The sequence below is a fragment of the Equus quagga genome, chromosome 21 (genome assembly GCF_021613505.1).
Source record: "Equus quagga isolate Etosha38 chromosome 21, UCLA_HA_Equagga_1.0, whole genome shotgun sequence".
Classification (NCBI taxonomy): domain Eukaryota; kingdom Metazoa; phylum Chordata; class Mammalia; order Perissodactyla; family Equidae; genus Equus; species Equus quagga.
Genome location: NC_060287.1, coordinates 39150100 through 39165411, shown reverse-complemented (window position 1 = coordinate 39165411; position 15312 = coordinate 39150100). Strand labels below are relative to the sequence as shown.

The 15312-nt window shown below is 51.1% G+C and overlaps 1 protein-coding gene and 1 pseudogene across 4 annotated transcripts in view; one reads left to right on the top strand and one right to left on the bottom strand.

Moving 5' to 3' along the window:
- Positions 1-646, bottom strand: part of LOC124231386 (keratin-associated protein 10-6-like) — a 1535-nt pseudogene extending 889 nt beyond the window's left edge.
- TSPEAR (thrombospondin type laminin G domain and EAR repeats) overlaps positions 1-15312 on the top strand; it is a 166776-nt gene that overhangs the window by 94613 nt on the left and 56851 nt on the right. For 2 of the 4 annotated variants that reach the window (XM_046648168.1, XM_046648170.1), the window contains exon 2: positions 8981-9201. In XM_046648168.1, coding sequence (XP_046504124.1) covers positions 8981-9201 — 221 coding nt within the window. Of the gene's footprint in view, positions 1-4767; positions 4909-5955; positions 5974-8980; positions 9202-15312 lie in introns of those variants that run through there. The other 2 variants (XM_046648169.1, XM_046648171.1) reach the window with 2 other exon arrangements.

Here is a 15312-nt window from a genome sequence, read left to right as displayed (position 1 = left end):
GGAGTCTGAGCAGGGGGAGGCCCCAGAGCAGACAGGCACACAGCACATGGGCTTGCAGCAGACAGGGGTGCAGGAGACGGGCACGCAGCAGGCCTGCTGGCAGGGGGAGGAGGCACAGCAGGACGGCTGGCAGCTAGACTGCTGGCAGCATGAGGAGTCTGAGCAGGGGGAGGCCCCAGAGCAGACAGACACACAGCACACGGGCTTGCAGCAGACAGGGGTGCAGCAGACAGGGGTGCAGGAGGCGGGCACGCAGCAGTCCTGCTGGCAGGGGGAGGAGGCGCAGCAGGAGGGCTGGCAGCTAGACTGCTGGCAGCATGAGGGTGTGCAGGCGCTGGTGCAGGCTGACTGGCAGGGGCTGCACACACAGCTGGCAGGGGTGCAGACGAGGGTCAGGCAGGGGGCTGGGGCGCAGCAGCTGGGGGCGCAGCAGGAGGGCTCGCAGCAGCTCTCTGGGCCATCATCCACCTGCCAGGAGGAGTCGGGGCAGGAGTCCCAGGAACCTGGCTGGCAGACCCGGCTGCCATAGCTGAGGTCGCTGGAGCAGACGGACAGGGTGGAGGCGGCCATGGTGGGGCGGTGGGGCTGGAGGAGGGAGGATGTAAGTGTGAGTGTGTGTGTGAGTGTGTGTGTGTGAGGTGCTGGGGGCCATCTGGCTTTTATACCCCTCTAAGGCTGTGTTTTTCCCCCAGGCGCTCAACACGCCCTCCTTCCTTGTTGCTGTTGGGGCCGGGTCCTGCAGAACAAACAGAAGCTGTTTATTCCCTGGAGTCATTGCTCCACTCTCAAAATTCTTCAAATTGGCTCGGGGTGCCTTTCCTTGTTTTAGTCCTAGAAAGAAAACTTGGAGTGGAGTATGGCTTACTTGTTGTTCTAGCAGGAATCATTGAGGGGCCCCGGCAGAGCTCATGTCTGTGGGGTGCCCCTGCTCAGGGGTTAGCTGCTGTGCATGCCCAGCTGAGTGAGCAAGGCCAGGTGCCTCCGTGGTTGGAAGGTTGGAGAAGAGGTTCACTTGGTTCCTAAACAGAGGTAGTGTGAGTCACGATTCGTGTGCAGCACTGTGTCAGTGTCCAAGGGCTGTCACAGCAAAGGTCCACAGGCAGGCCGGCTCGCTCGACACAAGTGTATTCTCTCCCAATTCTGGAGGCAGAAGTCCCGGATCCAGGTGTCGGCAGGCTGGTTCCTTCTGAGGCCGTGAGGGGGAGTCTGCTCCAGGCTCTCCCCCAGCTTCTGCTGGTTGTTGGCAGTCTGGCTTTCCTTGGCTTGTGGAATCTCACCCCCATTTCTACCTCCATCCTCACATGGCTTTCTCTCTGTGTGCGTGTCTGTCCCCATTTCTCCTTTTTATAAGGGCCCCGGTCAGACGGGATTAAGGCCCACCCTCATGACCTCATTTTAACTTGATTACATCTGCAAAGACCCTCTTTCCAAATAAGGTCACATTCACAGATTGGGGGAGTTCGGGCAGCAGCCTCGTTTTAGGGACACAATTTAACCCATAACAGAAGCAGACCCAGTGCCAGAGTCTGGGCCAGAAGGAAAAGTGGAGCAGGTCTCCTTTCCCAGGACCCCGTCCGCAGCAGCCGGTGAAGGACAGGTGCAGGTGGCACATGGCATGACACCTTCGGCAGCACACGCATGTCTTCTGCTTGTCTAGGCAGGGCTTGAGCTCACGGGATGATTTTTTTTTTTTAGTTTAGTTTATGGAATAATCGTAAAGAGAGTACAGAGAATTCACATAGGTCCCTGGCCCAGCTTCCTCTAGTGTTGACATCTTCGTAACCAGAGATCAATTGCCGATTCTTAGAAATCAGCCTCGGTGCATCGCCATTCACTCCAGGACAGACAGTGCTTGGGTTCACCATTTCCCGTAAACGTCCTCCAGCTGTTCCAGGACCCCACGCTGCATTTGTCAGGCCTCCTTGGTGTCGTCTGGTTTGGGACAGTTGCTCAGTTTCCTTGTCCTTTGTGACCTTGACACTTTTGGGGAGCACTGGTCAGGTGTGTTGCAGCACGTCCCTCGATTTGGGTTTGTCTGCTGTTTTCCCACGATTAGACTGGGGGCTGCCGTATGTTGGGAAGAAGCCCCCAGGAGTCACATGTCCCGTGAAGCCCAATGTTGCTGAGTCTTGTCACTGGGGATATGACTATTTTTCCCCTTGTAATCACAAAGATTGGGGAGAGATTCTTTGTCTTGGAAAATATCTAGTTTCTGCTGAAATGTCTGCCCGCTGGCTTTGGCGCCCACCCTCTGGGAACTGTGCCTGCAGCCGTGGTCGCTGTGGTTACTGTGGTGGCCTCACGGTGATTTTCCCCTTCCACATTCCATCTCCATTTGTTAATTCAAATTCTTCTGTAAGAAAGAGTTGTTCCTTCTCTTCCATTTATTTATTTGTTCGGTTATTTATTTCCATAAGGACCGAAGAATATTTATTTTATTGAGTTATACTGCGATATTATCGTGATCTTGTTCAGTTCATTCCAGCTTCCATCACTGGGAGCTCTTTCATTTGGCCCCTGGACCCCTTCAGCGTGCCTCCCCTCCCTGACTTCTCACATCTGCACGAAGGGCACAAACGTGCAAAGCTCCTCTTGAATTTTCCCTGTCACTTCCCTGGGATCACCCACTTCTCCGAGGAGCCCTGGTTCCTTTTAGGGGGCGATGGCCTTTGGAAACCAAGATCAGGATGTAGGTGTGCTTGTTGCTCCCGGGGCCCCCGGTGGGTAGAGCAAGGAGGCCTGTGACGTCCACTGACACGCAGGGGACACATCTAGTCTTTCACCGTTAAGGATCATGTTAGCTGTAGTTTTTTCTAGTTCGGCTTTCTCAGGCTACAACGTTCCTTTCCTTTGCTGAGGGATTTGTCATGAATGGATGTTGGATTTCATGGAATGCTTTCTATGCATCTGTTGAGGTGATCATATAGTTTTCCTTTTAAGTCCATTAACACGGTGAATTACATTAATTGATTTTTTAAGCTTTTAATTTTGAAATAGTTATACATCCACAGGAAATTGAGAAGCTAGTACGGAAAGGTGCTTGACTGATTTTTGAATGTTGAAGCCGTCTTGAATTCCTGGATAAACCCCACTGGGTTGTGACGTGTTGTCCTGTTTAGACGTTGCTAGATTTGATGTGCTAATATTTTATTTGGGATTTTCGAGTCTGTATTCGTGAGGATATCAGCCTGTAGTTTCCTTTTATCGCATCATCCTTGGTTTTGGTAATGCTGTCCTCAGGAAAGGAATTGGCAAGCGTCTGCTCCTTTTCTGTTTTCTACGAGAGATGGTGGAGAGTTGGCATTTGTCTTCTTTAAATCCTTGGTAGAATTTTCTAAGAAACCAGAGTTTTCTTTACCAGATATGGGACGTTCCAGTTTTCCGTGTCTTCCTTAATGAGTTTCAGCCATCTGTGCCTGTTGAGGAGCTGGTCAATTTCATCTACGGTTTTGAATAGCCAGGTGTTGTGTGGTGCATAAAGTTCTCTTATTAACATATTAATTCTTCAAAAATGTTTAGTAATATCCCATTTTTTCTTCTTGACATTGATAAACTTGTTTGTTCTCAGTTTTTTCCCCTGGTCCCTTCGTGGCTACAAGTGTATCAATTTTCTTGATCTTCTCAAGGAACTGGCTTTGGTTTTGGGGACTTTTTCTTTTGTGTTCGGTTCCCTTGATTTCCGCCTTGTCCTTTTCTCTGCCTGCCATGGGTTCCATTTGCTCTTCTTTTTCAAGTTTCTTCAGTCGAAGCTCAGATGGTTGATTTGATATTTTTCTTCTTCGCGAATGGCAGCATTTAGTCCTATAAGGTTCCCCGGCTCCCCCTCCTTTCTCTGCGTCCCACCATCCTCTCTGTGCCGACGGTCCTGCCCATAACCTGAGGCTTTGAATGAGCAGGTCTGGTTCCGACTCCATTATTCCTGGATCCAGGACACATGTTCTAAGGGTAACAGAGTCGATGAGGACTCACACGCAGTGGGGTTTCAAGGCAGGTGCTAAGTGGTTGGACTTTCACATCCTGCAACCGGAGGCTGTTGCAGCTGGAATCTGCTGTACGTGTTTTCACTCGCCAGGAGGACGTGAGGTAAGGGCACGCAGAAAGCTGGCCGGATCGCAGGGATAATCATGCCTGGCAGGAGAGAGCGTGCTTTCATTGCAGAGGTCCCCTGGGGGCAGGGACTTCCCCTGCTTCTTCACCTCCCCCCAACCCGCCACCACCCAGCTCCTGGCAGAGGAGAGCAGCAGGAGGCATCTGGGATCAGAGGAGGTGCATTCTGTGGGTGGGACCCTGAGGGTAGCTGAGCATCCTGTGCTGGAAGAGCTCGGATCAAGCCCCTGTCCCTGTGCCAGCCCTGCAGCCCGCATGATGCACGCACTGTCTTTCGCCTCCAGAACGTCTGCGTGCCCAGCGAGGCCAGGCGATTGGTGAACCTAATGGACGACATTCAAGAAAGACGAGAAAAGGTTCCAGTTTGAGCTGGCAAGCGTGGGGCCAGAAGATGGACTCGTTCCTGCTCTGTGTGTGGACCTCTCTGCGTCAGCTCTGGGGCACCCCTGCATGCCCTATTGCCTATTTACGTAAAGTGAGCTTAACATCAGCTGTTTTCCAGCCACATGGATCTTACTCAAGAGAGCCTGCTCAGCCAGCCCTGGCAGCCTGCCCTCCTGCAGGCGCAGATCCTCCTGCAAACTCAGGCGGGAGTTAAAAATTGACCTAAAAAGTGGCCCAGTACAGGGGTGACTGCGTCATGAGGGATGGGCAGTCCATTTCCCATCTAGTCATTGCGAGGCAGTCCATTCTGGGGGAGCAACTTCTACTTGCCAGACAATACTTCCAGTCCCTCCCACAGCCCTACAAGAAAGGGGGTACCATCTCCCATGGCTGATGAGGAGACCGAGCCTCCGAGAGGTCAGTTACAGAGGCTGGGGACACTGCGGGTCCCAGGAGAGGCGTCCGTCCTTGCTGTACCCTCTGCTTGGCCCTCTGGACAATGTCGTGCACTCTGAGAGCCCTTGACTCCAAGGAGCTAAGGCGGACTTTGGAGGATGATTGAAGGAGTGGATGTGTGCGGATTTAAAAGCGTGGATGTGTATGAAGAGCTGAGCCTGTGCCGGCCCAGGGAGCTCTCTGTTGCGCGTTTGCTGGGATATTGTTGGTGTCGCTGCTGTTTCAATGCCTCTGTGGCTGTAGTGGCCTGGTCACCATGTTGCCTTTGGCTTTCCAGGCTGTGGGCGTACCCACGCTCCAGCCCCAGAAAGCCCAGCGGTCCATTCAAAGCCCAGCGGGCCGCGCTTTTTCCACATCCCTTGACTTCCTTTAAAACAAGTCAAGAAAAGCAGCTTTGAACACGTAAAGGGAACATAAGTCGTTTTCCCATTTATGCTGCATCATCACATTTTTTTCCTATTTCCATTTTTAACCAGTATAATAGGAGGAAAGTGCTGTCTTGCTGCTGTTTTAGTTGGCACTTCTCTGACTCACATTGACTCGAGCGTTTCATGATGTCTGTGAACCCTTTGGGTTTATTCTCTTGGAGTTTGCCTGCTTTTTTTGAAAATTGCTGTTACATTTTCCTTGTTGGTTTTCGGGGCCTCCCTGCCCCTTCTGTCCCGGGTCAGTTTCACACATGGCAAACTGTTTCCCATTCTGTCCTGTGAACTTTGGCACTGCCCACAGTGTCCCTCCTGAGCGGAACTTCTTGTTTTGATGTGAGCAAATGTACCAGCTTCTTCCTGACAGTTTCTGTTTATTGAGAAATCTCCTCCACCCCGATGTCACCAAGACAGCCCCTGATTCCTCCCTCTAACTCGCAAGTTTTGCCTTTCACCTCTCCTGGAGTTGAGGATGATGTGTCCTGTTCAGGAAGGATCGGCTTGAGTTTTCTCCCACGGAAACCCGGCTTTCCCATCACCATCCGCTGATCAGTCCATCCTCCCCATTGATCCACATGGCACCCGGACCACTCACCTGAGGGTCTCTCTCTGAGCTCTCGCATCTCTTCTCATCATTGGTCCCTCTGCCTCTTCTTGGGCCCAAACTGGGCTGTTTTGTTACTGTGGCTGTATAGTCAGTCTCACTGTCCCGTAGGGCAATTCTTATAATACCCTACCCTAAATTCTGGGTTATGAACTATTCCTGGCTCCTGGCACAGAATTTAAATCAACGAAATCCACAGAGTAAAGAGGATTTTCTTAGCCATTACTTCTTTCTCTCTTCTCACCCCCAGCAGAGGAACCCCTTCCAGAGCCCGTCTAAACTGTGGCCGGGTGTCCACCTAGCTGGGGGCCTGTGGCTCACCCCTGCACTTGCAGCGAAGACCTTGGCTCCTCCAGAACAACCTCCGTCTTCGTGGGCTCCAGTGCAGATAACCTTCCCAGGGGACAATTCGGGGCACGAGGAGCCTGGCTGCTGGCCAAAAATCCGTAGGCGGTCACTAAGGCTTCGCCCGCAGGCCACGGGAGGAAGCTGTCCCGTCCGCCATGCTTGGGGCACAGGCAGGGCCCTGCTGTCCTGGAGGGAGCTGCATCACTACTCTGGCCCACGGCCACGGTCCTACTACATCCGCGCTCCCAGCCCCACACCTCCTTTCAGAGGCCTCCTTGTGGGGGCTTGAGGACACTCATCCAACACTGACTCAGTATCTAGGGCCGTTCCACGCCTAGCCCGTCCTCCTCGTCCATCCCCTTCCACCCCATCCAATCGCAGGAGGCTTCTGTCCTGGGGCTCCATCTGTGTGGCCCCCACCACGCCCCCCCGTGGGGCAGGAGGGAAGGGGGCCCACGCCTCCTTGGATTCTGGCTTCTCGCTTATACCATTGTAGTAGGTAACTGAGGCCTTCACGGTCCTTCTGTTTGGGCTTGCTGCTGTAAACCTGGCAGGTCAGCTCTTTGTCCAGCTCGGCTGGACCCCTGGCAGGGGGGAGTCACCACGCTCCCACTTCACAGACAAGGAAACTGAGGCTCAGAGAGGTTCCGTGCGTCGGTTGTGGGCCGGATCTCAAGATCTTGAGGTCCACTGTGTAGCCAGCTCTGAGTTAATCTGTTTGTGGCTACCACGGCCCCTCTGCTAAAGTGGAAGTAACTTGAGGGCGACAACTATTGATTTCTGAACTGCCACTTCAGGAAGCCTTGGTGGAATACAGGAAGGCCACCCAGAGGAGAACCAGCAGAGGCCGTTTATTCAGAGCGGCTGTGGCACGGCGTCCGCAGCCATCACCTGAGTTTGGCAGAGACTCAGGCAAGCAGGGGAGGGCACAGCTTATGGTGGAAGAAAGGAAGGCTCAGCTGTGCCCCAGTGGAGGCTGCGGTGGCTCGCTACAAGCTGGGCATCCTGTGCGATGGGTTAGGGAGCATATCTGGCTTTTCTGGTTGGTGCTGAATTGGAAGTGGGGACACAGATCAGGGAAGCTGTCAGTCACTGGCCAAGTCCTGGCCGTTCTGGGCCGATGGCCGCAGAGGCTGTGGTCCGGCTTCCCCAGCTGCTCGCTGCAAAGGCTGAGGGTCAGTGTTCGCTCCACACGCACCTGGCTTGGCCATTGTCCTTTATATACTCAGTCTCTCAGTGTGAATACAATAGGTGCTAATGGATCTGTGTCGAATTGACTAGAATTAATCGGCAGGACTGTATCACTTGCCTGTGTCTGAGTGTCCAGAGAGAGCTCTGACTTTCCTGGACTCAGTGCCTCCCCCATTCCTGCAACCGGCAGGAACTTTTCCGAGAAGGTACAAAACTCGCCGTGTCTGGGGGCCGGCCCCATGGCTGAGTGGTTAAGTTCGTGCGCTCCGCTGCGGCGGCCCAGGGTTTCGCCGGTTCGGATCCTGGGTGCGGACATGGCACTGCTCATCAGGCCACATTGAGGCGGTGTCCCACATGCCACAACTAGAAGGACCTGCAACTAGGATATACAACTATGTACTGAGGGGGATTTGGGGAGAAAAAGCAGGAAAAAAAAAAACATTGGCAACAGTTGTTAGCTCAGGTGCCAATCTTTAAAAAAAAAAAAAACTCGCCTTGTCTGTTAACCTGGAGACCCCTCCCCTTGTGCGTGTAGCCAAGGCAAAGATAGAGAAGCGCATGCACGTGGACTGAATATGCGTCACAGCCAAGACTGTCCGTGTCTGCGAGGATCGGGGTGGAAGCAGGAACAAGCTGTTTAACTAAACAACGGAGGGAGAGGCTCACACTGGGATTAGCTGAATTCGGGGCCCCCCCCCTCTGTTAATGCGCCCTAATTGCCTGTGCCCGGGGCTCGGCCAGGCCCGGGTGTGTTCTGGGAGCCAGGCAGCCTGCCTGGTGGTGGACTCACGTTTCCTAATGAGGGGGCCACAGCTAAATCCCAGAGGGGCCAGCCCACCGCCAGGCAGGGCCCATGTACCCTCTGTCTCTCGGAGCTTTGGGGGTGAATTTAGGGTGCACAGTGCTTACTTAGAGCCCTGTGCTCCCCAGGGGCCCCGACCAGGCACGACTCCACAGGACGTGGAACCCGACCTGCACGCCGTGGCCAGCCGGAGGCCTGGGTCTGGTCAGGCTCCTCAGCACAGACTTGCCCCCAACCCCCGAGATGCCAGAATTTTCCCTACAGTCAATCTGGGACCCTCCCACAACATGCACAGCTGCCTCCGGGGTGGTCCCTGCCCTTGACATCCGGATGCTTTAGAGGATGCAGACCCTTCTGAGTAGGAGTATTTCCCTCTCGCTCTGTGGGCGGCTTATTTTACAGCACGTGTTCTTTCCAGAAGCAATGCAGTCTCCCCACACTGGGCTTTTCTGTTCTCAGAGGCAGAAGAGATGAGTCAGGGGCAGGCCCCGGTGGGTCATTAACTCTCGGTGACTCCATTTCCCCAGGTTAAATGGGGGGTCATCGTGATACTGATTGGAGGGGCTTTGCGAGGCTGCTGTGACATGTCGAGACCAGAACCTGCCACTCCCGGGGGCCCCGTAACAGACCTGGCGTAACCCCCCTGTGATTTCCTTGACACAGACCTGCGCCCCCTGGACATCCTGGCAGAGGCAGTCCCTCCGGACAGCGCTGCGGGCGGAGTCAGGGTGACTCGGGTTCAAGGTGTGCGAGGACTCCAGCTCTCGGCCGCCAGCCCCCACGCCATGAGCTTCCCTGCGTCGAGGATTTTCGTCAGATGCGACCTCTTCCCTGAAGAATTTTCCATCGTTGTCACCTTGAAAGTTCCCAATCTTCCCCCAAAGGTCAGTGACGCTTTTTATCTTCGTGTTAGAATGGCCTGATTTTCCTTGCGATGTTCTCAGTGCTAGAGCGTGCAAAGGGCACGGCTGACTCAGGTTGCGGCGAGACACCGGCCAAGGTCTCCTAGGGTGTCTTTGGGATCAAGAGCGGCCGGCCTTGATAGGTAGTGAGGTCCCCATCACTGCGAGTGTGCAGGCAGGGTCTGTGTGACCATTTGCCGGCGGTTTATACTGGTAATTCCTGCAATTATAGTTTTGCTGGTGTGCTAATCTGTCGGAGGCTAGGGACATGCTTAGAGTTTTTAGTTTGACATCCTTTAGTGGGAAAGGTAAACAATAAAATAACAAAAGCATACCTGTTGGGGTCTGTTTGCCTGTGACTTGCAGCCCCATGCACCCCAGGCCCAGCTCTCATTCTCATCCTCCCCGACTAGGCTGCGAGCTTCCCGGAAGGTGAGGCCCGGTGGCGGCTGCCGCCTTTCCCTGTGGATTCGAGTTCAATGCACTTCACAGTGTGCAGCAAACTCCTCATGTTTCCAAGTCAGAGTCCTCCGCTCTCCCCAGCCGACCGTGCTTCTCCGTGTTGGTTTTCTCTGATGAGTGCGATGCCGCCCCCATAGTTCCCGTTGACGTCCAGTTCACGGAACCGATCTCCTTTCCTGCCATCAATCCGCTGTCAGACCCAGCTGCTGTCTCCAATTCCAGTCATTGCATTTTTCAGTTCCTATAATTTCCATTTTCTTCTTTTTTATATAAACTCCAGTTCTCGGGTTGAAGTCTTTGTCTTGTCAGCGACTTTCCTGCTCGTGGCTCCCATATCTGAATGGAACCACTCCATTCGACCGACGACTCCAGTATGCGGGCCGCCTGGAGGATGGCTCTGCTGTCTCTTTTATCTATTTTCCATCACGCTCAGTAATTTTTTAACAGTTTTATTGAGCTATGATTCACATACCGTACAATTCACCTCTTTAAAGTGCACAATTCAATGATGCTTAGTTTATTCAACGGACACATGCAACCCTCACCACGGTCCATTTAGGGCGTGTTCATCACCGCAGAAAGAAACCCCGTGCTCGTTAGCTCTCAGCCCCACCCCCAGCGCCAAGCAACAACCCATTTACTTTCCGTATCTGTGGTTTGCCTATTCTGGACATTTCCTATAAATGGAATCAGGTAATACATGGTCTTTGTGGCTGGCTTTTCTTACGTGGTGTGTTTTCAAGCTTCATCCGTGTTGGAGTGCACATCAGTACTTCACTCCTTTCTGTGGTGGAATCATATTTGCCCGTGTGCATACACCACGTCTTGAGTATCCACTCATCAGTTGGTGCACATTGGGGTTGTTTCTACCTTTTGGCTATTGTGAATAATGCTGCTATAAACGTCCACGTACACATTTTTGTATGGACATATATTTTCATTTCTCATGGGTATATACTTAGGAGTGGAATTGCTGGGTCATAGGATAACTCTGTGATTAACTTTTGAGGAACCGCCAGACTGTTTTCCAAGGTAGATGCAGCATTTCCCATTCCCGCCAGCAGTGGGTGAGGGTTGTGATTTCTCCACATCCTCATCAACACTTGTTATTATCTGACTTTTTGATTCCCGCCATCCTCATGGGCATGAAGTGCTATCTCATTGTGGCTTTGATTTGCATTTCCCTGATGAATAATAATGTGTATTGTTTATGGGTGCATTGACCATTTGTGTATCTTCTTTGGAGAAATGTCTATTCAAGTCCTTTGCCCAGTTTTTAATTGGATTAGTTGCCTTTTTATTGTTGAGTTGTAAGAGTTCTTTGTATATTCTAGATATGTCTCTTATCACATATGCCATTTTCAAATATTTTCTCCCGTTCTGTGGGTTCTCTTTTTACTTTCTTGATAGTGTCCTTTGAGGGACAAAGCTTTAATTCTGATGACATCAGATTTATCTATTTTTTTCTTTTCTTGCTTGTACTTTTATAGTCATATCTTAGACTCCAATGCCAAATCTAAGGTCATGAAGATTTACCCCAATGTCTTCTTCTACGAGTTTTATAGAATTAGCTCTTATATTTAGGTCTTTGATCCATTGGGATTACTTTTTGCATATGGTGTGAGGTAGGGTTCCAACCTTCATTCTTTTGCACGTGGATTTCCAGTCATCCCAGCACCATTTATTGAAGAGACTGTTCTTTTCCCATTGAATGGTCTTGGCACCTGGTTGAAATCAGTTGACCATAGATGTGTGTGTTTATTTCTGGACTTTTAATTCTATTCCACTAATAATTCCTGACATAGAACTCCCAAATCCCTTAGGATTTCCTGGGTGATAGGAGCATCTTTTGTTCTAATGAGGCAACTCTTGGTGAGCTTCAGGATGGAGGCTGGTCCCCAGAAAGATCAAACTTTGATTAGAAGCTTGGTACTTTCAGCCCCACCCCCTTCTCCAGAGAGGGGAGAGGGGCTGGAAATTGAGTTAATAATTGATCGTGCCTCCATGATGAAATCCCAAAAGTACTGGGTTTGGAGAGCTTCTGGGGTGGTGAACACATCCACCTGCCAGGATGGTGGTGCACCTTGACTCTATGGGGACAGAAGCACCTGCGCTTGGGACCCTCCCAGATCTCACCCTATGTATCTCTTCATATGGCTGTTTATCTGTAGCCTTTAAAATACCCTTCATAATAAATCACAATAATAAGTAAACTGTTTTTCTGGGTTCTGTGAGCCACTCTAGCAAATCATTGAACTGGAGGAGGGGGTCATGGGAACCTCTGATTTGTAGCCAAGTTGGGTGGAAGTTGTCGCTAACCTGGGAACTTGCTACTTGTGACTGGAGTCTGAAGTCAGGGAGCAGTCTCGTTGGACTGAGCTCTTAACCTGTGGGGTCTGACACTAACGCTAAGTAGTGTCACAATGGAATTGAATTGAATTGTAGGACACCCAGCTGGTGTTGGAGAATTGGTCAGTGTGGGAAAAAACCCACATCTGGTTTCAGAAGCATTATGTGTGAGAATGAAGGAAAATGCAGTGCATTTTTCCTAGGGATACATAAAACAAGGTTATGTATTGATTAGTTGATAAAAATGAGGCCAGAGACTCACAGGAACCTACCTCTTTATTTCTCCTAGGAGCAACAGGTCAGTATTTGCTAATTCCTTGTTTCTGGTGACTTTATATCACAAAATCACCACTAATAATGAGAATCAACTATAGTTGGATTTATGCCTATTTTACTTTTTTGTTTCCTGTGTCTCCTGTCTTTTTTTTTTTTCTGCATTCCTCTAGTCTTCCTTTACTGCTTTTTGTTTGTTGCATTTAGTGAATATTTTCTAACATAGCATTTTATTTTTTTAATGATTTTTTCACTATATTTTTTTGGTTTTCCCGTAGTGTTTGCTACAGGGTTTACCATATATTTATTTTAACTTATCAGAATCAACTTCTGATTTAAACTAACTCAATTCCAGTAAGATGTAAAAACACCACTCTTATATAATTCTATTACTTCTTGTCCTTTTTGTGGGCTTCTTTTTTATACATATTACATCTATAAATGTTAAAAACCCAACAGTATATTATTATAATTATGACAATATACTTTTATGACTTTAAAGAAGCTTAGAAAATAAAGGAAAGCAAGTATCTATTTGTAGCTTTTGTTACACTAACCTTCTTTTCATTGCTGGCTCTCTTCTCTGTGGATCTGAGTTACCATCTGGAGTCATTTCCTTTGCCCAATACAGCTTTGCTCCTACATGCCTCCTTTGTGCCAATATTGTCAAATATATTACACGTGTATATTACGTTATAGGCCCAACAATACATTTTATACATATTGTTCTATACAATGGTTTTTTAAATCAGTTAAGAGAAGAAAGGAGAAAAATATGCATTTGCATTGTCTTTTGTAATTACGTAATTATCTTTACTAGTGCTCTTTGTTTTTTCATGTGGATTAGAATTTCAGCCTAAAGAGCTCCCTTTAGTGTGTCTTCTTAGGTGAGCCTGCTAACATCAAATTGTCTCAGTTTTTATCTGTCTGGGAATGTCTTAATTTTGCCTTCGTTTTTGAAAGATAGTTGTGTCGGATATAGGATTTTTGGTGGACAGTTTTTTTCCTTTGAGCACTTCTGTAACGCCACCCCACTGCCTTCTGGTCTCGTTGTTTCTGGTGGGAAGTCAGCTGTTGATCTCACCAGGGTCCCTTGTGAGTGACTCATCGTTCTTCCCTTGCTGCTTTCAAGACTTTCCCCTTGTCTTTGACTGTCAGCATGTTCACTGCATCTCTTTGTGGATCTTTTGTGTGGATCTTATTTGGAGTTCATAGAGCTTGCCGGATGTGTAGATTAAAGTTCTGTTGTAAATTTGGAACGCTTTCAGCCATTCTTTCTTTGAAGTAATAATATTTCTCCCTTGTGGCCTGACTACCATGTAGTTCTCCAGCAGAGCCCCCCGCCCCACCCATCAGAAGTCAGTGAGGCCTCAAACCCTGAAGCCACAAGCCCCCATGGTGCCCTAGGCTAGTTTTGCAGAGCCCTGCAGCCCAGCGCTTCACCGAGACCCCTGCCCCTGCCCCTTCAGAGACTTGGCACAGTCCAGTGGCTGAAGAGTGAGGACACAAGAGGCCATGACCAGATGTTTCTCACCTGGTGACAGGCGTAGAACCGAGCACTGGGGCATAGGCTGCTACATGGTGTGCAGGTGTCTACACGGCAAGTCTCCATGGACAACCAGACCCTCTACTGTACACTTACTATGACAGTGTCCAGGAGCTGACAATAGAGGGTCAGGCTCACAGGCCACCACATCCTGATGCCCTTCTGCCTGTGGAGGGGGATTCTTGAGGGAGGAGACCTGTTCTGATCTGCATACAGGGGCTTCAGGAGCCCCCGAGGGCCCTGTTGCAAGTGATACCGTCTGGGCCATGAGAAAAGGAGGAGGGTATGAGCATGAAGTACTCTATCTGGGAAAGGGTTCTATAAAAGCTCAAGTTTCGATGAAGCAAAGGCACTTGCCCCTCACGGTCATTCCTACTGTGCTAGCCTGCGTCTGCATCCCTGGCTCTTCCTGTGAGCCAGTCTCTGCCCCCAGGAGGACACTTCTTTCTCACACCTGCCACGGCATGTGCTCCCAGTAGACCCCCAGCCCTTTAACTCCTCCCAGAGCCAGAGCATCCACCCACACAGTGCATCGTCAGACCTGTCCACACTGAACACATCTCCCTCTGCTCAAAGCCCAGATTCTGGGGCTGTCGCGTCCTTACTCCTTCCTGGGGGCAGAAGTTCTGTTTACAAGAACAAACCCCCCATGGGATGGAGCAAAGGGCTGTTGCTTTCAGAAAATCACCTGATTGTTCCTGTTCCTGCAAAAGCGTTTCTACCGTCTTTCCTCTGGGGACAAACACGGCTCAGGAGAACCCCACCTCCTCTCAGGAGCCTCACGTGGCATTCACAAACAGTGAACCAGTGCTGCTGAAACACAGCACAATGCCAAACACCGACAAGGAAGGGAAGGCTTCACTAAGCCTGATGCCAGGACAACACACAACACAGAGGGGCATAAAAGCCGACAGCTCCAGACACCTCACACACACACACTCACACTCACACACACACTCCACCTCCTCTAGCCCCACCGCCCCACCATGGCCGCCTCCACCCTGTCCGTCTGCTCCAGCGACCTCAGCTATGGCAGCCGGATCGGCCAGCCAGGTTCCTGGGACTCCTGCCCTGAGTCCTCCTGGCAGGTAGATGATGGCCCAGAGAGCTGCTGCGAGCCCCCCTGCTGCGCCCCCAGCTGCTGCGCCCCAGCCCCCTGCCTGAGCCTCATCTGCACCCCCGCCAGCTGTGTGTGCAGCCCCTGCCAGTCAGCCTGCACCAGCTCCTGCACGCCCTCGTGCTGCCAGCAGTCTAGCTGCCAGCCGTCCTGCTGCGCCTCCTCCTCCTGCCGGCAGGCCTGCTGCGTGCCCATCTGCTGCACCTCCGTCTGCTGCAAGCCCGTGTGCTGTGTGCCCATCTGCTCTGGGGCCTCCCCCTGCTCAGACTCCTCATGTTGCCAGCAGTCTAGCTGCCAGGCCTCCTGCTGCGCCTCCTCCTCCTGCCAGCAGGCCTGCTGTGAGCCC